Below are 26,136 nucleotides of genomic sequence, written 5' to 3'. Positions count from 1 at the left end.
TTGAAAAAGAAAAAATTCAATATTTTCGAACAGAAATTTGTAAGTAGTAATCGAAAATTCTCAAGACCCTTAAGGGCGTTTGTTATTGGTAGAGATGATTGGGAAGTTTTAGAAGAGCATCGACCTTTGGTAGTTTTTTATTCTTCTTCTAAATTTATGTGTTTCCAAAAAAAATTATGATTATTTTCTACACGTTCTTTTCCCTTTGATATCTCTTTTCGATGCTTTAATATCAATTTTAAACATTTTCGTAAAAACATCGTAGAAAGGTAATTGCTGTATTTTACTCTTCTTTTTTTTCGTTTCCATTGAATCAATTTATGATCACAATCGATTCCGTTAAATTTTCCTGGCAAGAAAAAAATTGGCACAATAAAGGAGTGGCGATTCCAAAAGAGGTCTCCCTTCTAGGAGGTTTTACCTAATGCGATGATAAAGTATTAGTTGCATTTCCATCCTCAGTTTTATTTTTCATCATGTTTGCTCTTCAAGTTAAATAATTCAACGGTTTAAAATTTTAAAGCTAATACAAGGATTAAGTGATTAATTAAATACAGGGTTTCTACAAAAACTGTCCGAGGAGAAGAAAAATTCCGCCCTTCGTTTCAAAATCGCAGTAAAATATTGAAAATTTTCAGCAAAAAAAGGAAAATTTTACGATTGTCAAACCTCTAAAAAATGGTTATTAGTTTGAATGTATTCCGTAGCAATTGCCATCTGTCCGAGTGGCGTGGTGGTAAGATATGCTCGTCTGTCACCGTGAAGGCTGCTGTCACGGTCCCGGGTTCGAATCCGATTAAGGATATAGTTAAGATGTTTTCCCGATCAGCTTGAGGCGACCACCGATAGACAGCACCTTCATTTCCAACCCATCTCATTAATGGCAGTAAATTGCGATATGACCAGAGTTGGTGTTTGGTGAGGTAGTGCTGCCATCTGTGTTCCATATTTTCAGGTAAATATGGTAAATGCTTGAATTTTCGGGTTATGTCAGCATTGCGTTGCTGTATTGCCTGCTCTCGGTGGGGAGACTTTTCTAAATGGAAGGCCGGCTCGCATTCGCTCCTCAAATTTGGAAAACTGAAGAAAACCAAATTCAGCTGGCCACCACTGTGCCGCCAACGGGGGTTCGAACCTGAATCCTCACGATGAGAGTCCAGCACGATGCTCACATGGTAGCACAGCGGCCGCTGAGAGCACTGCAGTTGTAAAGCAGATTTTATATTTCTGGATGGCATTTTGCTCCTTGTACTGCTAGAGCACAAACATTGCGCTTTAATTGAGCAGACGAGCGCATGTGGTGCTCCCAGATTTTTTTTTCACATATGCCACGATTTAAAACATTTGTGACGGCACATCGAGAACATGCAATTTTATTTGCTACGTACGTTTTAGAAACGCCGGTGCCATGCAGTAGCTAAATTTCGCGAATTTCACTTTCTTGCAATTCTGTACCCTTTGGCATTTTTTTCTTTTGATGAGGTAGTTGTAAAGATGGAATACTTTTATTGGATTATTACTCTGGTGACGTAAAACAAATGATTGGCGTAAAGTAAAGCACTGCTACACTATTGTAAAATGGGGGAAATGTAAATGTCTTACGTTTCTGCCCTTCTAATTTCTTACTGGAGCGAATTCACAAAAACATGAAAATATCAAAAACGATTTCTCAGAAATCTTTGTAATTTCACTAAAAATTGTAAACAACATCACCGATACATGTACTTAAGTTTCATTATTGTAAAAATATTCTTTTCATTCCCCCCCCCCTCCCCCGCACTGTAATTGTATTTAAGTTAGCGGAATATGTCGCAAGTCTTGATTCTTGTTAAACCGTGGAATTTTCTAAATGAAGAATAATTTTTGAAGAATTCCCCAGAGAATTCTCCATCCTACAACATTATTATTTTTTTCTCAAGAGAGACGAATGTGTAGGAACTATAAAATCGTATTTATATTTTTGCGTTTTTTAAAGAAAAATTGTTCGAGTAAATAAACTGGAAATGACATTAGACGGAACTCGTTGTTTACTTGGATTTCTACAAGGGTTCTCATTAGCTCCTATTTTCTTTTCTTTTTGATATTTTAATTCATTTCAAAGGGGAATTGTCATACAGCTTGCTGTCAGAAAAAGAATCTCGTCAAGAAATACAAAAAAAAAAGAAGAAGAAGAAAAGAAATAGGAATTTCAACACACACGAGATAAGAGGTTCGGGGGGAAAATCAAATTTTCTGAAGATACATCTTTCATTTTTCCACGAGCTTCTTTCAAAGAGAAAATATCAAATAGAAATAATATTTGTAATGCATATGATATTCCGCAGCAAATACAAATAGTTCTTTCTCTCTATACTTCTCCTTTCATCTTTTCTACAGACGTCCGAACATATAAAAACTTTATTGCTTTCAAGTTATTTATGAGAATGCTCCATCGTCACATACAAAAAACAAATCAAATACAAATACAAGACAACAAGAGGTAAAATGCCCTATGAGGTGGGTGAGAAGAAGATGCCCATAACAATTATGGATGTCATATATTTCTAAAATGCAGGAACCCCAACCCCCCCAATTAAAAATGCAATCATAAAACTAAAGACTATATATATATATATATACACACACACTAGCTATAATATCCAGCGCTGCCCGGGTTTTCTTCAATGAGGCTTTTTGGATCACGTGATATCTCCCTCTTTCTTTGAGGGATATACAAACTATGTTCACGTAAAACAATATTGCGACTTCCTGCGCGACTCATGAAATAAACAGATCTAGATTTAAAGAAACGTAGGAATGAATTTTTTTCCCCTTTTTCAAGGGTAGTTTCTAGGTATTTCGATTTCCCCCCGAACTTCAAGTTATCCATCTGCCTGTTTCAGCTTCCAAAAATGCTTAGTTAAAGCTGTGGAATTTCTTCGATGTACTTTACGGGCCCATAATTAATTTTGAAACAACCTAAACTACATGAATTTACGCAGTTGAATATTAAAAGACAATACGGAGACATTCATTTTCATGATTGAGAAGATATAAATAAACGGTTGTAATCAATGTTATTGGGTAGATATCCAACTGAAAAGTAGGTCCGGCTAATTACTTCATATTTAATTTTCTGGGCTTCGTATATCTCTAAGCGAACTCAATATTCCAAAAATCGAGAATTCTATACAATTTTTAAAATTATTGATGTGACAGAAAACGCAAATTTTCGCATTTCTACAGTAAAATCGACAATTTTAAAATTGATTCCTATGGGGATCACCCTTTCCCTGACCCTCAAAGTGATGATGATTATGACGTCTATTCAAAAAGCCTCATTACTGAGAGTATTGAAAATGTGGCAAAGCATTATAAAGGCATAAATTATTATTCATATAGTAACAGGATTAGAGAAGTAACAAACCATTGTAAAGGCATATACACGTCTGAAACGCATTGCAAGGGAACCACGGTAACCAAAGTAAACGTTCTGAAAGTGATTGCTGAGGCCCAGGAACCATTGTTCGCCGACAGTTTCTTGCCCATTTGGGGCAATTTCCCTGCTCTGACGAAATTTTAAAGTAGCCTATCGTTCAAGTTGGGTCTCATTTGGTATATATGCAAAATTTTGTGACGATCGATCTAAAATTGTGGATTTGTATAGACTAGACAACACACACACACAGAAAATGAATTTTATATATTTAAATCTTTCGTTTCGTCGAAAGATTTTTTTCGCTCATTTCGAAGCTAAGATTTCATCGTTTCATTTATTTTCCCCTGTAAGTTATCGTTATCAGCCTATAAAACTGTATAGGAAGCTAGAAAATGTTCTCTTCCTTCCCTTGTTGATAAACATTACCGTACTTAATGTAATTGGGCCGTACTATTTTCTATGATCCACGTACTGTGATGCTGCTTTCGCAACATCCTTCCTATAGTGAAGTAATTGTTAAATGTTAGATGAAAAAAAAAGTCTATTCCTTCAGTTCTTGGTCACTCCTTTTAGTTTTTCCAGATTCACAGTTTTCACCTGAAGAGACTTTCTCGAGATCTATGGAATGTACCGTACATTATAAAAAATATCGGAATTCATGATACACATTAGACAGTAATTTATATTCTAATTTCTCACATAGATTGAATGAAAAAAAAAATGCAGGATTTTAGCTTAAAGGGTGAGAAAAATACAACGGAAAACGATTGAAAATTTAGCAACGAGTTATTTGGGAAAGAAAAATTGAGTTCTCCCCATTTTCCGGCCTCAAATACGATGACCATACGTCCCGTTCGATAAGACGGGAAGTTTGATAATAGAACTGGTGACCGGGATATATTTTGGATATAGTTATCAATCGGTTATTTTTATCAAGACCTCGAGTTTAAATGCGATTACATTAAACGGCGTCGACCGTATTTGCATTTTTTATTTTTTCGGAGATTACTTTTCTCAAAAAATATTCAAAGAAGCTTACGGAAGTTGCTTAGTAACTTTTACCCATCTATGTATGCATACGAGCACGATTTAGATAAGAAGTCTTCAAACTTTCAGACATTGTTGGAGAAAAACAAATTTCCATGAAGTAAGCCAAAAACAAATTTCCTTCTTCCAGTCCGGATCGTATTCACGCCTCGAAGCTGGAAAACCGCAGAAAACCAAATTTAGACGTCTACCACTGTGCCGCAAAGGGGGTTCGAACCTGGATCCTCAAGATGAGAGTCCAGTACTATGCGCATACGACCGCACGGTGGCAATATTGCGGAATTTAGATTCACGCATTGTCATTTTGGGGCTGGCCAAAAAGGGCCCAGGCTCCGAATAAAATTAATTAATAAATACTTAACTACCAATACAAGGGCGAATTGAATTGACTCTAATGTTCTTCTTGATATTAGAGGGATAATATAACAACCCATCGAGCTTATATTACTGGAGGGAGTATGACGTCTGTGGTCTCCATCTTGGTAGTGCTGAGAACGGTGTCCCCCAACATCTCCGTCGGAAGATCACGTGACTCGGTGAAAAAAAACACGATTCCCCCATAGAGAGAGATCAATATTAAAATTTCCGATTTTACCATAGAAATGCGGAAATTTAGTGGGTTTTCCGCCACATCAATTATTTTAACAATTGAATTGAATTTTTGATTTTCGAAATATTGAGTTCGCTTAGAAATGCGAAGACCAGAAAATTAGATATAAAATAATAAGCCAGACCCACTTTTGCGGAGGGTATCCATGCAATAACATTGATTTCAACTTTTTATTTATATGTTCTGAAGCACGAAAATGAAAATTAATGTCTACGTATTGTCTTATATTATCCAATTGCATCAATCCATATAGTTTAGGATGTTTTGAAATTAATTATGGGCCCATATAAATTACATTGAAGAAATTCCGCAGCTTTAATCAAGCATTTTTTGAAGCAAAAACAGGCAGATCGATTCATTTCTATGTTTCTTTAATTTAGATTTGTTCCTTTCATGAGTCGCATGTGGCATTCCTTTCATGAGAGCAATTAAAGATAATTCCAGAATTAATGAAAGATTATTCAAAAATTAATGAAAGTGATAACTCCATAATTAATAAAAGTGATAATTCCAAAATTAATGAAAGTGATAATTCCAGCATTAATGAAAGTAGTAATTCCAGAATTAATGAAAGATTATTCAAAAATTAATGAAAGTGATAACTCCATAATTAATAAAAGTGATAATTCCAAAATTAATGAAAGTGATAATTCCAGCATTAATGAAAGTAGTAATTCCATAATTAATGAAAGATTATTCAAAAATTAATGAAAGTGATAACTCCATAATTAATAAAAGTGATAATTCCAAAATTAATGAAAGTGATAATTCCAGCATTAATGAAAGTAGTAATTCCAGAATTAATGAAAGATTATTCAAAAATTAATGAAAGTGATAACTCCATAATTAATAAAAGTGATAATTCCAAAATTAATGAAAGTGATAATTCCAGCATTAATGAAAGTAGTAATTCCAAAATTAATGAAAGATTATTCAAAAATTAATGAAAGTGATAACTCCATAATTAATAAAAGTGATAATTCCAAAATTAATGAAAGTGATAATTCCAGCATTAATGAAAGTAGTAATTCCAGAATTAATGAAAGATTATTCAAAAATTAATGAAAGTGATAACTCCATAATTAATAAAAGTGATAATTCCAAAATTAATGAAAGTGATAATTCCAGCATTAATGAAAGTAGTAATTCCAGCATTAATGAAAGTAGTAATTCCAGAATTAATGAAAGATTATTCAAAAATTAATGAAAGTGATAACTCCATAATTAATAAAAGTGATAATTCCAAAATTAATGAAAGTGATAATTCCAGCATTAATGAAAGTAGTAATTCCATAATTAATGAAAGATTATTCAAAAATTAATGAAAGTGATAACTCCATAATTAATAAAAGTGATAATTCCAGAATTAATGAAAAATTATTCTAAAAATAAATGAAAGTGATAATTCCAGCATTAATGAAAGTGATAATTCCAGCATTAATGAAAGATAATTCCAAAATTAATGAAAGAGATAATTTCAGTTCCCAAATAAATGAAAGTGGTAATTCCAGAATTAATGAAGGATTATTCAAAAATTAATGAATGTGATAATTCCATAATTAATAAAAGTGATAATTCCAAAATTAATGAAAGTGGTAATTCCAGAATTAATGAAAGATTATTCAAAAATTAATGAAAGTGATAATTCCATAATTACTAAAAGTGATAATTCCATAATTACTAAAAGTGATAATTCCAAAATTAATGAAAGTGATAATTCCGTAATTAATGAAAGTGATGATTCCGGAATTAATGAAAAATTATTCTAAAAATAAATGAAAGTGATAATTCCAGCATTAATGAAAGTGATAATACCAGAATTAATGAAAGTGATAATACCAGAATTAATGAAAAAAATATTCTAAAAATTAATGAAAGTGATAATTCCAGCATTAATGAAAGATAATTTTGAATTAATGAAAGATGATTCCAGAATAAATGAAAGAAAAATTCTAGTTTTAATGAAAGATAATTTCAGCTCCAAAATAAATGAAAGCGATAATTTCAGCATTAATAATGAAAGAAAAAATTATAGAATTAATGGAAGAGATAATTCCACAATCGATGAAAGAAGTAATTTCAGCATTAATGAAGTGATAATTCCAAAATTAATCAAAGCGGTAATTTCAGAATTAAAGTAAAAGATAATTCCAAAATTAATGAAAGAAAAATTCTAGAACTAATGAAATAAATAATTCCAGCATTAAGAAAAAAATGATGATTCCAAAATTAATGAGATATAATTCCAAAGTTAAAGAAAAAGATAATGCCAGAACTAATGAGATATAATTTCAGAATATCAATGAAAGAAACAAATCCAGAATTGATTAAAGCAATTAATCCAGAAGTAATGAAAGAAATAATAATTAAAAGAAATAATTCCAGAATTAATCTCAAAACATTCTAAACTATATGGATTATTGCAATTGGATAATTTAAGGCAACACGTAGATATTAATTCTCATTTTCGTGCTTCAGAACATATAAATGAAAAGTTGAAATCAATGTGTTATTGCATGGATATCCACCTCAAAAGTGGGTCTGGCTTATTATTTTATATTTAATTTTCTGGGCTTCGCATTTCTAAGCGAACTCAATATTTCGAAAATCAAAAATTCAATTCAATTTTTAAAATTGTTGATGCGGTGGAAAACCCCACTAAATTTCCGCATTTCTATGCTAAAATCGGAAATTTTAACATTGGTCTCTATGGGGGATCGTGTTTGTTTGCACCGAGTCACGTGGTTTCCTCGCATTAGATGTAGACGACGTCGCAGCGGCTGGATGCTCCCTCCAGTACAATTCTGGTCTAGAACCTCTGTTCTCTGCTGCTCTCCAGGTTACTTGTTTTGGACGTCTCCTTATGTCCTGAAAAAATTACTGAACTGGCAGTTCGAACTTCCAGTTCTGTTTGTGAGCTTAGCTTGTAGGGAACCGAACAAACCGTCTGTCGTCTGCTCATTAAGAGGTTCTTCGTTTTGGACGTCTCCTTACGCTCAAATAAAATAACCGAACTTTCAGTTTGAATTTCCTTTTTCAGTTTATGAGCTCTGTTTATAAGGAACTGAGCGGAATAAAGAATATAGTTTTTTTACTTTAAACTTCATCATCACCACATTAGTCACTTTTAAATTTGAGATCAGATGGCAGCACATTACTATAAAGTGGGAGTGTGGAAAAATTGACTTTTTATGATCTTACCTGTCGTCTTTCTTTGTGTGAAGGTCCTTTGTTTTGGATATCTCCTTGGGTGTTGAAAGAATTACTGAACTAGAAGTTTGATCTTTCAGGTCAGTTTATAAGCTTTGTTTATAAGGAGCAAAGCTGAACGAGTAGAATTTAGTTTTTTTATACCTGAGCTTCGTCATCACCACATAAGGCACTTCCGATTTTGAAAGTAGATAGCAGCAGCAACAATATTTTTAAAATGAATGTCTTATATAAAGTGTATTCTAGAGTATTAAATTAATTTTAATTCCCTCAAATTGTCAGTGCCATTGTGAATTCGCTGCAAATGCCACAAGGCAAAAAACTGCTATTGGCGATTTCCAAATCCAGAATTGATGAAAGCAATTATTTCAGAAGTAATGGAAGAAATAATAATTATTCTAGAAGGAAAATTCAAGAATTGACGAAATTTTTTAGCATTAACGGAAGAAATTTTTCCATCATTAATGAAATAAATTATTCCACATTAATGAAAGAAATGATTCCAGTATTAATGAAATAAATAATTTAATATTTTTTCATCTTTCGATGAGTTCCCAATTTTTTTTTTTAATCTTTAAAACCCAATATTTACGGCCGTATTCACCAACACAGTTTCAACTGCAATCGCAGGTGAAAGGATTGAAGATCGAAACGGATTGGTTAAATTAAGGATTTTAACCAATCCGTGTCGAGCGCTGATCGTTTAACCTGCGATTGCAGTTGAAACTGTGTTGGTGAATACGGCCGTTAGAGACCGAACTATGAACATTTCTATGGACAAACGAACTTTGTTTTCACCGAGTCACGTGGTTTCCTTGCACTTGATGTCTAAGCCGTCGCGGCGGTTGGGTGCTCCCTCCCCAGTAATCTAAGCTCGATGTAATAATCACTATAATATAAGTTTTATATACCTCTTTCATATTTTCATCAAAATAAATGGCATCACATAACATATCGATTCAAATATTGATATTACAATGTTGAATTTCATTTCTGCAACCAACTCTTGGGACAGGGATTAAGCGTGTAGTAACATGAGGAGTGATATATAAATAAATGACCGTAGTGCGACAAAAATGGTCAAATAGAAATAATTAAGAAATTCTACATTTTTATTAATGTATTAAATTACAATATTTATTGTAAATTACTTCATTTATAAATTACAATATGTATTGTTTACTTTTGTGAATTTACATTTAAAAAATGCAGTTCGGAAAAACTAATAAAGCTATCAAATTACAACATTTCATAAAGATAAATCTCTTTAAAAATGTTTGTCTGCTCAACATAATCTGGGCTACAACTTAATGTGAACTGGCGAGTCTGGTGATTGTTGGTGCTCGTTCAACATTGCAAAGGGGGTGGGGAAAGGTGCCAAATTATGGTGCCAAATGTTTTATTGGGCTACCAAAATACAGTGTACTCTCACTTATGCGTCGGTGCAAAGGGAAGAGAAAAAAATACGCGTAGAAAGTGAGAGAAACGTATAAGTGAGATTCGATAAAAATGCACTTTTTTGTCGAGACGAGACACAAGTGCATTAAAATTTTGGTACACACATAAGTAACATCCTACTTCATCACAGTTAAATGTCTTCTGACCTTATTAGGCAAATTACGTTTCCACTGCTTCCACCCTGGAGCAATGTTCCACACCTGTTGAATCCTGATTACACTTTCACCTCACCACACCACCCATTTTTAATGGGCGGTGTGGTTTTTTTATGGTTTTTGGTCACTATTTATGGTTTTGCCACCTGTGAGCTACACGAATTTCGCTGCCTTCTCCCATTCTAGTGCACTTTTCATGACTACACTTTCCTCGAATTCTCCACCCTATATATCCGGGTATCAGAGTCAAAAGTGTTCAGCTAACTCATCGTTTTAGTGAGACGTTCATTTTGTCACGTATGTTAAGAAAATTTTCGATAAAGATTTTCAATTTTAAATTCTTTAATTCATTAATTCAAGTGAGCTCTGCTGTTTTTCATAAGTAACATGTCCCGTTTTTTAAAAATAGGATCACTTCGAATTACACCGAAGCACCTGCTGGAACTTAAATCTAGGTAGCTCATTGAATCAACATTTCCCACATTTTATGAACATTTCACAGTCAGTAAAAGGAGCGAAACGCTTTCCATTTTGTTCAAACATAAATTAAGAAAAACAAAAATTGGGATTTCCCAGGCTGACCATATTTCCTCGAGAGAAATACAGGAAATTGGGATTCCAAATACCGGAAAATACGGGACATCGCCAATCAGCGCCAAAAATGTCGCCAAAACTGAACAAAAGTGCCAAATGTTGCTGAAATTACGGGAAAAACAATATGGCGGCAAATAAAACATTACTGCAAATTGCAGTGGGTCAAAATGAATTCCACGAGCAAAAATGTTCACCGAGACAAATGTGGGAGATTAATATTCTTATTTATAGTTTTAATTATCGTATAATATAATATGATATATAATGAGGTGAATAACAATTTCAGTCTTTGAATTCAATAAAGAATAAAAATTCAAGTATGGCTCGCGTAAAAAACTGGAAAAACTGGGACACTTTTGCCAAAACAGTCGGGACGACCAGAAAATTAGAAAATATCGGGACTGTTCCGGGAAATACGGTACGTATGGTCACCTTAGGATTGCCTATAAACTGTTGATAACATGGTCACGATACTGTTATCGAATATCCGACGATTATTATAATCGATATAGTGCAGACAGTTTTGTCCACAAGCGATTGGCAACAACCAGCGAAGCTCATTTTCTACTTGAATTTCCTCCTTGTGGCATTGTGATTAGTGTAAGTAGCAATTATGAATAATTTAAACATTGGAAAAATAATGAATTTCATTATATATCATTTAATGAAAATAATGATGGGTATATAAGTGATCAATAACCGGGAGAATGACAAATTATTATTCAAACATTGATCTCGTAATAAGCTTAAAAGTGAATGGCCACGTGGGAGAGTCCCCCGGTCAAATCGGCTTGGCTCATAACTGAACTGTTTCAAGCTGAATTAACTATCAATACCATGTATACGTAATACAAAGTAGACTAATTTCTACTTTTCTATTCATTTATACGCTGAAATTATTCAGTCGCTGAGTGTTACAATCTGTATCAGAGTTAAGCCTAACGTTGTACACGTATTTGGCTTGGCTATTTTATTATCAAAATGATATCCCAGTTTGATAGGTATTTGTAATCGTGATTGCGTTCGGAAATGAACGTGGGGACCGAGGAATTCAAATTCATCAATTTCGAGATAATGCATCCAACATACTAAAGCTAGCCGGACCCCCCCCCCCCCCTCGGCGGCCAAATACTCACGGAATACGGGTACCAATCTGATTTGGCGATGTTTCGATACATGGGTTGCCTAAAGCTCTGATTTGGCATTCGTCGCTATTTGTCTCTTACATTTTGCTTGAAAATGGCGAAAAACTGATTATGTTGACTGTTTCCATGTTCCATGAGGAGTTTTCATAAAGGAGTGATGGCACCAAGGTTTTGTGGCGCTTGGAGAAAGTGAATTTTTTTTAGTTTGTCAAGCTTGGAACTTTAAAATGAGTTAACACATTCAAATACCCGTAGCATTTTAGGCCCCCAATGTTTTGCATTGTTCTGCAACGATCCTTTGATTGACTGGAAATATTGTGCAATAAAAATTCCATGTAATCGTGTTTTCTACATTTTAATTGAAATTCTTTCAGATTTTGCAATCCTAGCGCATCATGTTGGGAAATAAAGCTTTTTTTTTACTGCTTGCCTTTTTTCTGTTTTTCATCTTCCTTCCTCCAGGGCACAGCAATTATCCAAGTTAGAAATTGGAAAAAAAATTCCTAGGGTACACATATGTGTAATAATCCAAGTCTATAGCAATCAGTTTTTATTGTATCATAGACAACACAACTTATCGAATCAGCATTATGTTCCAGACTGTCCAGTCACAAAACATCCTCTCGAGCATCACCGCACACTCCCCCTCCAGTAGCGAACTTACTGTTCAAAGCGGTTCGGGAAATGGACAGTTCGTCCAGGACGTGTCTTGTCTGAGGAACGGGAGGCGTAGGCAGGGTAATTCTTGTTGATAAAGGTTTGAAATCGTTCACGTCTGAAGCCAGGAAGGGGAGTTTCAGTCTGTCCAGAGAAACTGTTAGTTTTTTTCTACGGACATCGATGTCGAATGTCTTTTCACGTCGTTGGATCACTTGAAATGGTCAGTCATATAGAGCTTGGAGCGGCTTCCACACTCCATTGTGTTGAATGAATACAGTCCTTTAGATAAGGGTGGGCGAAAATACTTTGTGGTCCATGACAAGATGTTGGTCGCGGTTGTAATTTTGAAAAATGTTCTTTGATAGTCTCAAGTTCTTTTGATGTTTCCCTCAGAGTGGGATCGAATATTTCTCCGAGAAGTCTGAGACTAGTGCCCTATACCAATTCCGCGATGGTAGCTTTCAGATCTTCTTTGAAGACGCTGTGGAAACCGAGTAATATAGTGGGCAAGGCAGTGCTCTGTATTATATGCCTTGATGGCAGCTTTGAGTGTAGCTCTGTGGTCTGTGTAGCTCCTCTACGAGGCCATTTGCTTGCGGGTGATATGGTGAGGACCGTATCAAATCAGCATTATGCTCCGGACTGTCGAGTCACAAAACATCCTCTCGCGCATCCCCGCACTTGGCGACTGTTGGCCACAGTGTTTGGTGAGCCACCGCAAGTCTGAATAATCCACACATAATTTAGCTAAGAGTATGCTTATACTACCGTAGGGAGATGCCAAATATGTGGTGTACTGTAGCTTGGTGAATTTTTTTTTTATCAAACTCAATTCGCCATTATTTTGCTGGGGTTACCAGTAGGACAATATAAACACCCAATAATGTAGAAAAACGTGTCAGAGGATGGTGTCGCCGTATTGCTGGTTTGGTGTAGTTGAAAACGAAAAGCTATGCCATTTATTGAGAATTGACCCCACCAAATTAAAAAAAATTAGTGCAAAATTGAAATTCACCAAAAAAAAAAAATTCTGATGTTGCTAGGGCTCGGCTCAACAAAAACAGTTTAACACAGAATGAGGGAGGGAATCTGTGCTGAAACGTTACTGTGAGCAGATTGCAGTAACAGCACCATTACATGATCAAAGTGGAATAATGCAGAAAACATTTCATCCAATCGCTAACATGTGAATATGCAAATAAGATGAGCGTAAAATTGCTACAGCTATAATTATAGATGTGATTTTGCTTTAACTTTGTCATGATCTCTCTGCCCCCGAATACAAATGGTGCAAAATAAGAAATGCTGCAGCTTATTGCAATGCAAATGTATTGTTAACATTTGTGAATTAATGAATGATAGGAGGGCCCAGCTTTGTGACCTGTTTTTGTCAATTTGATGCACTTGAACTGCATTTGGTTAAATTATACGTAAAAAATTTAATTTTTGTATAGCGTCCTGGTATTAATATTTCACCCAGCAGGTTTAAAGTTCTAGCAGATGATGAAGGAAGTATAAGCCAGCTAGAGCATGGGGGGAAATAAATGTTTCCAAGGTGTCACAAGTTGGTGGCAAGGGAAAAAGTTGCCAAAATTAGGGATCTCCATCGACTGCCATCTTAAGGACCTGAGCAAAATGGTTTTTATGGGCCCTCCCTCTATACTCGGCTGGAAATACCAACCCTTCCAATTTCTACAATTGCTTTTGAAAATTGTATCGGATCTTCTCGCTACGAGTCAATCACTTAGCCACGTCTGGATGGGTCCATGAGTTATGACAGCACTGTCTCCATTTCATAACGGATATGAGGACCATTCAGTTTCCCTTCCCATTTTCACTGAATATTGAGGTTGCGCAATGATTAATGTAAACATTTCATTTCGAAGGTTGACTGTCGTAACTCAAGGTTGACCTGCAAAAATGTCAGGAGGTTCACCAGCTTTAGCTTTGAAAGAGGAAGATGTTTCCAAGTTGCTCGCCTCAGCTACTCACATTGGAGCAACCAATTTGGATTTCCAGATGGAGCAGTACGTTTTCAAAAGACGAAGCTCAGATGGTAAATTATAGCACTTACTATGGTTATTTTTTTTTATACGTTTGTTTTAACAAGATTTTTTTTTCCCCCACGATAATAATTCTATGGAATTATTATCACCCATGTGAAATACATCATCACCCATGTGAAATCAAAAAACATCAAGCAAGTGTTACAAAACAGTCAGTGTTCTTCAAAACTTGACACTTTTTTCCATGATTTTAGGGTCATTCGCACGCAGAATGTTTGTTCATATAGTTTCTGATTGAACACAATATATATATTTTTTATATCACCATTGAAGTTTTGGTCTCCAATTTCACTTGTTTTTTGCGTAGGGATTTTATTCCAAAGGGTTTAACTTCCATGTGTGTAAAATCCTTATTTTATTTGACTTCATTTATTGAATAAGGATTTCCTATGCTTCAACTGTTATGTGTGGAAAATCCTTATTTTATTTGGAAAAGTCCCTTTTGTATTTATTAGTTGGCAGCTATTAATATATCTAAAACTGTTTGGTTAAGAGAGTTGAAATTTGTTTAAAAAATGGATATTTTTCCGGGACTCACTTTTTAGTAACATTCGTTAAGAAAATAAACTTTTTTTATTTCCACCTTATTCAAGCGAAACTTTCATTAAAGTATTCACAAAAATATACAGAATATGAATAAAATATCATACACCAATGTTTGAAATTTATGTACAAAAAAATATGTATTTAGTTTTTGTGGAATTTTCTGTGTGAAAAAATACAATTTTTCTGAAAAGTTTTTAGACCAGAGGCACGGGAGTTATTGAAACTTTTTTTGTAAGTTTGCTTGAATATGTGAAGTAGAAGACGGGGGGGGGGGGGTATTTTTTGTGACTAAACTATTTATATTGGTTCGTAACACAAAATTTATTGTTTATTGCTGCTCCTATTTTAACCAGATACTGAAATGAAACCCATCATCCCAAATCTCGGTTATTTATATATTGTTTCTACCATCGTTGTTGGCCATGCTCAAAATTTCCTGAGATTCCTCCCTGATACCATGAATGTCGTTTGTAAGGCTAGCCATTGAAGTAATGTGTAGAGCTGCCAACTATCCGGATTTAACCCTGTAGTGTTGGATTTTGCTACATTCTCGGGCGTCCGGATTGTGGATTTATATCGATGCGGGTTTTCAATTATTGCCGTCAACTTGGGATAAAAAGTTTAAAATATATAGTCGAATACCGTTATAGCGAAAATCTCGTTTTAACGACCACTTTTTTAATCCCCCAAATAAGTTTACATCGGAATAATGCTAGGTAACCTGGAATTCCTCTGTAACGAAATTTTCTTTTAACAAAGTGGTTTCGCCGGCGTCTTGGCATTTGTTATAACAGGATTCGACTATATATATATGGTGGGCATGCTGAGGGGGGTTTTTTTTTTGCTACTATTTTATTTTTAGAAAGCGATCCTCATTACATGAGAGATCTTGTGCTGCATCATACCACTTTAATTCTAGGTGTGGTAGCCTGTATGAAAAGGAGTTGGCCTCTTATCTGAATCTATGAACTTAAACATGGCAGGCCCATTCATGTTGCAAACATTTTTTATGTGCGTGTTTAATATTAAAATGACTGGTAGATAATTCAGTCGTTGTATTTTCTTTATGTATTGCTATGTAGACCTTATTCTGTAGTGAAAACTACAAAAAATTTGGATCTATACATTGGAAAATATGGGGCACAGCTTTTTGTAGGAAAAAACTCTTAATTTGTTGCTGAAACCTATCGATGGGTGGGAAATCGAGAGCTTCTGCAAATCTCGGTCAATTATAATGAGTTCACAAAAAAATTTTCAACGTAACAAAATTTCCATTAAATATCAAGAATTCAGGGAGCCATCTGAAAAAATCTAGACATTTCTTTAGAATTGTCGGACACACCGAATGATAACAAAAAATATGGCTGGTGTTTTGTAAAAAACGGGTAATACTGACCCCCTTATGTATTACTTATTTTGATTCTTATCACGCTCATAATTTTTTTTTTTTAATATTTAGAGGTACGTTTGCTGGATACTTAAGTAAATATTATATTTTCGTAAGAAAGTAATAGGATTTTTACTTTATTAAGGTTGACAGGTCTAAATATTGTTTATGAGAACCGATCAACTTTACGACTATATTCATTTTTGTGTTATTCATCAAAGATTTGAGTGGTTCTTCACCCCACACTTTGAACTACTATGTTAATGGCCCCAAAGCAGAATGTGCCAAAATCTGTGACGTACGTCGCAGAACTATTAGTGCTACTGCAGAACAATTTGGAAGAATTTTAAGAAAAAGTGCAAAAATGCACTGTTACATGTATGGGGATTTTTACCACAGAACATTTCGTCAGCTGATATCTCATCGCAGAACAGTATTAACGTTCTGTTTTGGGGGTTAATGGATGGATGAAAAACATGTCATTGAACATGTTAGCATCGCTTGGTGATATTGGGTGTGTGTGTGAGAATAGTATATCCATTACATTTTTAGTTCAATGTTTGCTCCATCACTTAGCGCATGACATGGTTTGACTTAGATGTACTTTTTGATACGCAAAGTGTACAGAGTATAAGCTAGATCAAAAAATTCCTTCAGCAAAAATGGGGGGGGGGGGGCTTTAGCAAAATGCTACAATGCTAATGATTTAAGGTTGGATGTCTTGTCTCGTACCTCCGGTATGCATTTTTGCAAAAGTGGATACTACTTTTTTCACATTCTAAGATTTTCTTTTATATTTTGCAAAAAATTTAACCATGGCTTAAACCCTGAAAGTGTATTGTTTGATACTAAGCAAGTCCTCTCAAAGTTTCACATTTGAAGTGAAGCTTTTAGAGAAATGTAAAAACTCATTTTGTCTTGTTTCATTTGTTTCCCTTTGGCAATGTTGAGTGATGCAATCTTTTCAATGTGAATATGTCATGCCTAAAATATTTTACCAGGACCAGCTGCAAACTTTGAAAGTTGAGCATTACAGCCCAAAAGTTATCCACGGTTCAATTACTTTGTAGCACTTTGTTATAGAACTGAGCATGCAGCATAAAAGAGGTTTAGGCAACTATATAAGGGAAATACTTAAGCGCTTGTGTATAAAATGGTTAGGCTGTGATAGTTTTGCAAATGCAAGGTGCCAGTGCTTCAGATTTTTTTTTTTTTTTTTTTTTTTTGCGTTATTGAAATTTCTTCTATTCGGAAATCAGCTTTCTCTAGATTTCTGTCTTTCTATAGGAGAATGCCTGGGAATCCTCCATTGCATTAAACGTTCTATTTTTCAGTGACCTACAGGTGGTCTCGTAGCCGGTCAATTTGTCGCACTCAACTTGTCGCGCTCAACTCGTCGCGCATCAATTTGTCGCAGTGCCAATTCGTCGCGGTACAAATTCGTCGCGATACAAATTCGTCGCGGTACAAATTCGTCGCAGAGCCAATTCGTCGCGGTACAAATTCGTCGCAGAGCCAATTCGTCGCGGTACAAATTCGTCGCAGTGACAATTTGTCGTGTAACCAATTCGTCGGGACGTCAATTTATCGCAGAGTCAACTCGTCACGCGATCTGTATGTAGGTTTTTTGTCACATACGTGAAAAAATAAACATGAAGAAAAGTTTTTTTCCATCAAGAAATGCACACAGTTTATTAAATTTTTTTTTTGTCATTTCGAAAAAAATCATCGAAATTACATCGAAATTAAAATTACAATTGATATTAATGTTTTATTATTCAATTATTGTAAATGTTAAAAAAATCATTTTTTCTATGATAAAATTTTAAAATTCTGTAAAAAAATGTCGGTGTTTATGATATTCCCCAAATTACAGCACAGCGGAGGCTCTCTTTAAGTGTAAACTTGTATCTGTCCCATGTGGACTCGAGACTCCCACCAACATTAACCACTACAGTATCTCCACAAGAACCTGAAATAATTAATAATTTAATTTAATTAATATTTCATTTTCACCGGATAAGCCACACTTGTCGCTTTCTCTCGAGATTTCCATTACTCGTAGCGAGGGGAGTTGGGGCGCACACCGAGATGATAAATTGCGATCACATACATTTTCAAAATTTAATTTGCACCGGATAAGTTGCTCAAGTTAAAAACTCAAAAAATCCAACCAATAAAGTTCATAGGTTACATTCGAGCAAATGCAACCGATAATCTTATTGGTTGAATTTTTCAAGTTTTATAAAAGGACTTTTAGAACACTTTCATAGTGTAATGCTAGCCTTAGATATATTGTCGGTAAAAAATTCCTCAAAGATGTATTCTCTACATGGCAGATACATATTCAATAGTGAATTAGGGCCATTCAAGTATTACGTAAGCAGATTTTCAGCCATTTTTGACCCCCTCCCCCTTGTCAGCAAAAATCAGCAAAACACTGACCCCCATCCCCTCCCCTGTCAGCAAAATTTCACCAGCAGCTTAGAATATTTCATATCTTCAAAAAGGGGTGGTTGATGACGTAAGCGACCTTCAACCCCCCCCCCCCCCCCCCCCGCCATCAAAAGTCAACAAATCCGAAACTCCCTCCCCGATCCTGACGTAATACTTAAATGACCCCTTAGGCAAATTGTGCTTTGGGATGGGCATTGATCCTAATTTATCATCTTGGTGTGTTCCCGCAACACCCCTCGCTGCGAGAAATGGAGATCCCGCCAGAAAGCGGGAGTGCGGCTTATACGGTGAAAATTTAATTTTAAAAATTTATTTTATCATAACTTATCTATCATCTTCGTGTGTTCGCCCAACGCCCCTCGCTGCGAGAAATGGAGATCCCGCCAGAAAGCGGGAAGTGTGGCATGAATACCATGAAAACTGAATTTTGAAAATTTATTTGATCGGCGTACTGACTCTGCGACAAATTTGTACCGCGACGAACTGATTCTGCGACAAATTCGTACCGCGACGAACTGATTCTGCGACAAATTTGTACCGCGACAAATTGACTCTGCGACAAATTTGTACCGCGACGAAATGACTCTGCGACAAATTTGTACCGCGACGAACTGACTCTGCGACAAATTTGTACCGCGACGAGTTTGTAGCACGACGAATTGACGCTGCGACAAATTGATTGCGACGAATTGTCGCGCGACAAGTTGATCGCGACGAATTGACCTAGACCCAGGTGGTCTTTGATCATGGATTGTTAAGATTGCTGTAATACGGTCGTAGTATGTTGCGTAATAGACAAGGTTACTTAAAGTTTTTACAATTGAAGTTTTTTATGTTAGGGTTTGTATGTGATTTAAGTAACGTTTATATTATATGTTGCTTTTCCGATTTATGACAATATATGCGGCAAAGGCCATCAAAAGTCTTGCACATAATTTTGTGTGCTCTGTAAATCTTTTCGAAATTGTGAAATAAATTTTATATTGAAAAAAAATGTAGATCTTGTCCTTTTTTCTTTTATTTCCTCGCAATGGGAGGGAAAACTATTAAAATAGACGAAAGTGCTTTGCATATACAGCAAAGTTATAGTTCAGGACTTTTGCCGGCCACTATCCATGTTGCTAGCATGGCACTTAGTTTTGTACTCGATTTTGCAGCAGCTGAAGATGATGAACCTCCCGAAAAGTCGAGGAGGCATTCCCAGCCAACTGAATCTCGGAGGAGTTCAGCGGCGCAGTTCTTTGCTGAGGAAGAGAAGCTACATGGTGGCAGCTCGTCTCGAAGCAAGTCAGATAAATCCAAAAAACAGTCTTCTGTGGAATGTCGGCGTAGTACTGCGGCACAGTTTTTTGTTGAAGAAGAGACAGTTCAGCAAGCTGCTACGGCGGAAAAAGTTGTGGAACTGTTGAACGACGCAGTCATCAATAAGCCAAACACACTTAATAATCTACTTCAAGTGAAGGAATTGATATTATACAAAGAACCTAGACTTCTTGATAATTTCCTTGATGAGGTCGTCAGCTTTCAGCATGATAAGATCGCAGAAGTGCGTAAGTTCATAGTGGCATTCATAGAGGATGTGTGCAAACATGACCCAAACAATCTGCCGAAGTTGATCGGTAATCTTATAATCATAATCAATCAAGATGTTCCTAATGTTCAGAAAAGAGTCATTCAAGCGGCAACTCAACTCTATAAGGTGACCTTGAAGTGGCTGTGTTCAGTCAAAAGTGTCGATGAGATAATGGAAGCACTGTGGGCATCTATGGTTGAGCTGAGAGGTCATATCGTGGCTCTTCTTGACTGTGATAATGATGGTGTGCGGACTCAGGTGATCAGATTTTTGGAGGCTGTCATCCTAGCGCAAACGTACAAGGATGAATACACTATCTACAAAGAAGGTGAAATCTCATTGGATGATATACCGATGATCATGAATATTTTCAGACCACGGAAAATGGAAGAGGAGGCAAGGAGCATGTTTGATTCTCTGATAACTTTTCACGGAGCTTCTCACATTTCGAACTACAATCTTATGACGTGCATACAAACTTTGGCGACCATTGCAAAAAAGAGGTTTGAGTTCTTTCCAAAAGTTCTTCAGGCATTCGAGTCCCTACACGCAAATCTCCCTCCGACCCTGGGGCAGTCGCAGGTGAGCAGTGTTCGGAAAACTCTTAAGCTCCATCTGATGAGCAATCTTGCTAAGCACCCAGCAGCGGAAGAATTCTATCCACGAATATCAACCATGTTGTCTGATTTAGGTGCGACTCCGCAACAGATTGCAAAATTGTTTCCTAAGATTGACCCATTGCGAAAGAGACACAGGCCAGAACCAGATCCCATCATCACAAAGAAGGCAAAACTTGAAGAAGGGACATTCACCAATCAGGAAAAAGAGGAAAGTGCCAAGAAAGCTAGAGCGGCTGAAAAAATCGCAAAAGCAAAAAATACAGCTATCGATATCACATCCGAAGATCTTTATCCCAGATTGACTAATGTGAATGTTTCGGATCTCGTGCTCGTTAGCATGCTCAGTTTACCGGACAACATGCCCGTTCAGTTTCAGTCATCTTACACTCCAATAGCAGCTGCCGGTACAGAATCTCAGATAAAGCATTTGGCCAGGCTTCTTGCTGCTCAGCTCACTCTAGCCGGATTAGGCAAAGGTTACGAGGAGACTAAAGCAGCAGCTGCAGCGTCTGCTTCATCTGCCGAGGTAAAGGCAGAAGAAAGTGCTGAGGAAGAGGAAGAAGAAGATACCAAGATTATTAAGACCGTCGTGGGGGGTGCAGTGGAACAGAAGAAAAAAAGAACTCCCATTGTCCTGATGCCAACGGGTACAACAGGTCTGAGATACCCAATAAGAATGAATCTACATGACATCACAAGACCTTTGGATGAGGACAAACGTCAGAACATGTCCAGGCAGGCTTTTGCTAGAATACTTAATTCCGAAAAGAGCATGGCAAATCGTGGTGCATCATCCGTACGTGCCAAAATCCTGGGCAGTTTGGCTACTCACTTGCGTGGCAGCATCGCAGACGATCTGAAAAATCACATCTTGGAATCGCCTCGCACAAGACTTGATTTGGCATTCTCATGGATGTACGAAGAATATGTCGCTTATCAGGGTTTTAGTAGTTCGTTGAGGAACCCGTTGACTAAATACGAAGAGACTGTGAATAATCTTCTCAGTGGGCTTCTGGAGAATGAGGACCAGAAGCATAATCTGTTCAGCCGCTTCATGTTTGATGCTCCTTATGTCACCCTGAGCATGTTGATCTCATTGAAGGCCTACTGCATAGACGAAAACAGTGCGAAGCAGGCATTGCAGATAGCCAAGAGCATGACGTTGCGCAAACCTCCCAGGAAGCTGGATTTCTTGGGTGTGATTTCTGAATTGACCCTCCACGAGAGAGCTGAAGTGCGTAACGAAGCTGTAAACTGTGGGGTCGAACTGCATCAGGTTGATAATCTGAAGCCATTCATAGAAGCATTTGCGTTGAGGAGCTTGAAGTTTCTTCTTCAGTCAATCCCTCCACCGGAGTTCATTCTGATGGGTGCACAGCCATCACAGTGGACAGATGAGCTTGCAAAAATCTCTCTGCACCTGTACTTGTCGCTTCTGCCCATGAATCATCACCTAATACATGATCTTGGTGCTGTGTATGTTGAGACTACAGCCGATATCAAACGAATCATTCTCAGGGCTTTAGAGACACCAGTGAAGGGCATGAGCATGCAGTCTCCAGAGCTGCTCTTGTTTGTCGAGAATTGTCCCAAGGGTGCAGAGACGCTCGTCACACGAATAATCCATATTCTCACTGACAAAGCACCGCCATCTGCTGAACTTGTTTCTAGGGTGCGGGACTTGTATCACAAGCGTGTGTCTGATGTACGCTTCCTCATTCCCATCATAAATGGCTTGAGCAAGAAGGAAGTGATAGCGGCTCTGCCTGAACTAATTAAGTTGAACCCGACTGTGGTGAAAGAAGTATTCAACAGACTGATAGGCAGTAATTTTCCTGGTCCTCTGGGTCCTGCCGAATTGTTAGTTGCGCTTCATAACATAGATCAAGCCAAATGCAATCTCAAAACCATCATCAAAGCTACCTCCTTATGTTTTGAAGAGAAAAACGTCTACACCCAGGTGGTTCTAGCAGTCGTGATACAACAGCTGATGGAGCTCAACCCTCTGCCCATATTGCTCATGAGGACTGTCATACAGTCTCTCGCCAGCTACCCTCATCTTCTGGGATTCGTTACTAACACCCTGAAGAGACTAATCGAGAAGCAGGTGTGGAAGCAGAAAAAAATCTGGGAGGGCTTCATCAAGTGTTGTCAGCGCACGAAGCCGCAGTCTTTCCAAGTGCTGCTGCAGCTGCCCGCTCCCCAACTGCAGGAGGTTCTCCAGTCCTGCCAGGATTTGAGGACTCCGCTCTGTCAACATGTGGAGGCTTTCACAGACAGTCAGAAGGCCCATATTGCCCAGGACGTTATGGACGTCATCTCCTCTTTCAATCCAAAACCACCACCACCACCTCCTGCCACTGAAAAAGAAGATGGCGAGGAGGATGCAGAGGAAATCGTAGAAAGCTCTCCTGTTCCTGCGCCTGCTGTGACTAGCTTGGAGACGGAATGAGTCAATTGCAAGGCCGATTGTGCATAACAATGAACTTGTTCAGACTCGATTCTTATTTCTTGCCATTATGTTTCTCGTTGCATGTTCTTTATTGAAATACTTTTTTGTATGCCTGCCATCCTGTTCTATTTTACATATTAGCAGGGGTTGATTAGTATTTAGAAACTGTTTCTAGTCCATTTGAAATCATCTTTTTTTTCACGTTTTGGTTCTTGCCTTTCAATCAAAAGTCCTGATAATCGGTAAGAACTTGTTAATGAACTCGTTTCTGATATTGATAAATGTTTAATATTTGTGATGCATTATTATAAGTTTCTTAGAGGTTGTCTTTAGTGTCCATAAATTTCTGCTTAATCAGCCGCATGTTATCTTGACTTTCATGTTTCATTCCTTTGGTACGTATCGGTCATGGAGCCACACAGAATTTCTTACCTTTTATCAATTCAGGTGTTGGCAACTTTTCCCTAGAGTTGTTTGGCTATCGCTGAAATGCAGTTATCACAAGCCAAACTTTCTAAATGGTTAAAAATAATTTTTTCAGTTCACCTTAAATCAAAATCATCCCTTTGCTTCAGTGGCTCTCAAAGCCACTCACAGCTTCCTTGCTCTAGACCAGCAGTTCCCAAATCTTTTGTCATGGCCCCCCCCCCCCCAAAAAAAAAAAATCTTGGTGTCTGCCAGCAGAAACTAAAACCAACAGAGTATAAGCGAAAATATTCTCAAACAATGGAGCAAATTTTATCCAGTAGTGGTGAATGTGATGTGACATATTCAGTCTACTGGATTGTAAAAGAACTAAAACGCTCCATACCCATATTGAAAGATGCTACCACAAGTATAATTTTTTGTCAAATCAAAACACAATATTACTGCTGCTGTCTACCAACGTTTCGGCGGTGTTTTTGCTCTTTAATTTATATAAGTAATTTATATTATTTCAAAAGTTCTGTTGGTTCCATAACCTTTAAACACCTGATATTTCCATGTTAAGATATGTTAAGTAGATGATGTTACTGCCAAAGCCTGAAGGTGGTCAGTTGACCCGGCCTCTACAATATTGATATTCCCATTCCTTTGATCAATAGATATTTATAATTATGCCGCCATAATTATCACAAAAAAATGCCAACATGGCAATGCCCCCCATAAAAATCATATGGATTCATACATATGGAGCTGGCAAAGGCCGGAAATTCAGACATAGTTAGGTCCAGTTGACCCATCCATTTTGCTTGCAGGTTGATTTCTGGCTTTGGCAGTAACATATACATGCTGAAGAGGGTGATAACATGTGGTTTTGGCGAATGACGTCAAAGAGGGCATGTTGGAGCAGTGAGTGATTTCTATACAAATCATCGATGTCTATGAGGTAGAAAGGTAAATATAAAACATGGTCCAGTGGCCACCTTGAACCGAGTGATGATCTATTTGTCGGCTTTGTATCGCCAGTTATTAGGTGGCAATCAAGTGAAAACATTAAGCTTTTGTGGGTAGCTGCTGGGAATTAGGTTGCATGTGGCCTTAATGAGTTGCTAATTCTTTTTCAAGGTGAGAGTCTGTGCTTGGGAGACTTGTCCCTATATGAGTGCAAGCTTGATGAACATGTGCCTCTCTTTCACATTGATCTTTGAAGAGCTCTCCTTGTAGTGAGGGGAGCACAAGTCCTGACAAAATATCTGTTCAGCTTCATCGGCTCCTTCACTTAAATTTGAAGAGATTCTCGAAACAACATTGAACCTGTCTCTAGTGGACTCCGTTCGGGGAACTCTGAGGGAGAGGGATTGCGGTATTGGCCCTTGTTTTTTTAATTTGCTACTGAAACGGATGAATTAGAGGGGGTTGAAAAACAAACCAAAAATACACAAGAGACCTTCAGTTGAACACATCAGTTTTCTATTTCTAATATTTGATTTTTTCCCCAAGGTTCGCTGTAAATATGTTTTGGGAATGTGCTGTGTCAGACCTTGGATGTAAAACACTGTATTTTGATAGGGAGGTACTGTGGCATTCCATTTTTGATCCATGATGTGTGTTGTAGATATTTAGTGTAGTATTTTTCTTATGGTAATAACTTGTATTTTTTTGCTCTAAATTTTTTTCCCTTTTTGTGAAAACTTTTTTGAGTTTGTGTTTAAATGAATTGTCTTCCGAGTAAGATAAGTTTTTTTTTTTTTTTTATGCCACTTTTCTGTTGAAAAGTATTTTGTATGTTAATGTAACTTTTAAATGCTGTGCGAAGAAAGTAATAAAAGACTAACTTTTTCACCATTAAATTCTTTTTCTTTTTTGGTGTCTTTCATTTCTTTGTCAAGTCTTCCGAGTTTCTAGTCCCATCTACCAGAAAATTACTTCTTCTGAAGTAATTAAATCTCCTGACAGGGCGCTCCCCTATCAACTTGATCTGCTTTATTTCCCGGGTTCGTGCCGTCCTCGAAAAATCATTGCTGTCCTTAGGGGAAAAAAACCATTTTCAAGTGCTTGAAAAAAAATTGTGTGAATTTCTACCATCAATTTTTATCCTTCAACTAAATAAACTAAATCCCTCTTCGAAGAGAGTTGACAGACTGGACTGTGAAAGACTCCAAAGAAAAATGAAATATATATTGTGAAGCGAACAGAGAAAAGATTTATCTGTAGTTGCTAGTACATTCTTTTGGCGCCAAAAATTGTTTTTGTAATCGTCATTTTGCTTTGGCTTGAATCAATCTTACAGGGTACTGAAATAGTGTGCTATGAAA

At 36.7% G+C, this 26,136-nt stretch overlaps 1 protein-coding gene across 1 annotated transcript; it reads left to right on the top strand.

Moving 5' to 3' along the window:
• The first annotated feature begins 11,003 nt into the window (after positions 1-11,003).
• Sym (symplekin scaffold protein) lies at positions 11,004-25,667 on the top strand. The gene is made up of 3 exons (XM_089241955.1): positions 11,004-11,092; positions 14,184-14,353; positions 19,911-25,667. Exons 2-3 carry the CDS (start codon positions 14,218-14,220, stop codon positions 23,396-23,398), a joined length of 3,624 nt encoding a protein of 1,207 aa, XP_089098081.1. The 5' UTR covers positions 11,004-11,092; positions 14,184-14,217; the 3' UTR covers positions 23,399-25,667.
• Positions 25,668-26,136: the final 469 nt, after the last annotated feature.

Source organism: Pholcus phalangioides, unplaced genomic scaffold, assembly GCF_987345545.1.
Source record: "Pholcus phalangioides strain wild (caught in Gottingen) unplaced genomic scaffold, Ppha-v1.0 ptg000014l_1, whole genome shotgun sequence".
In the NCBI taxonomy this organism is placed as follows: domain Eukaryota; kingdom Metazoa; phylum Arthropoda; class Arachnida; order Araneae; family Pholcidae; genus Pholcus; species Pholcus phalangioides.
This window is presented reverse-complemented; position numbering and strand designations above follow the sequence as displayed.

Coding starts and splice junctions, on each gene's coding strand:
- Sym (XM_089241955.1), top strand. CDS start 14,218: ATGTCAGGAGGTTCACCAGCTTTAGCTTTGAAAGAGGAAGATGTTTCC. Junction 14,354..19,910: donor CAAAAGACGAAGCTCAGATG/GTAAATTATAGC, acceptor TCGATTTTGCAG/CAGCTGAAGATGATGAACCT.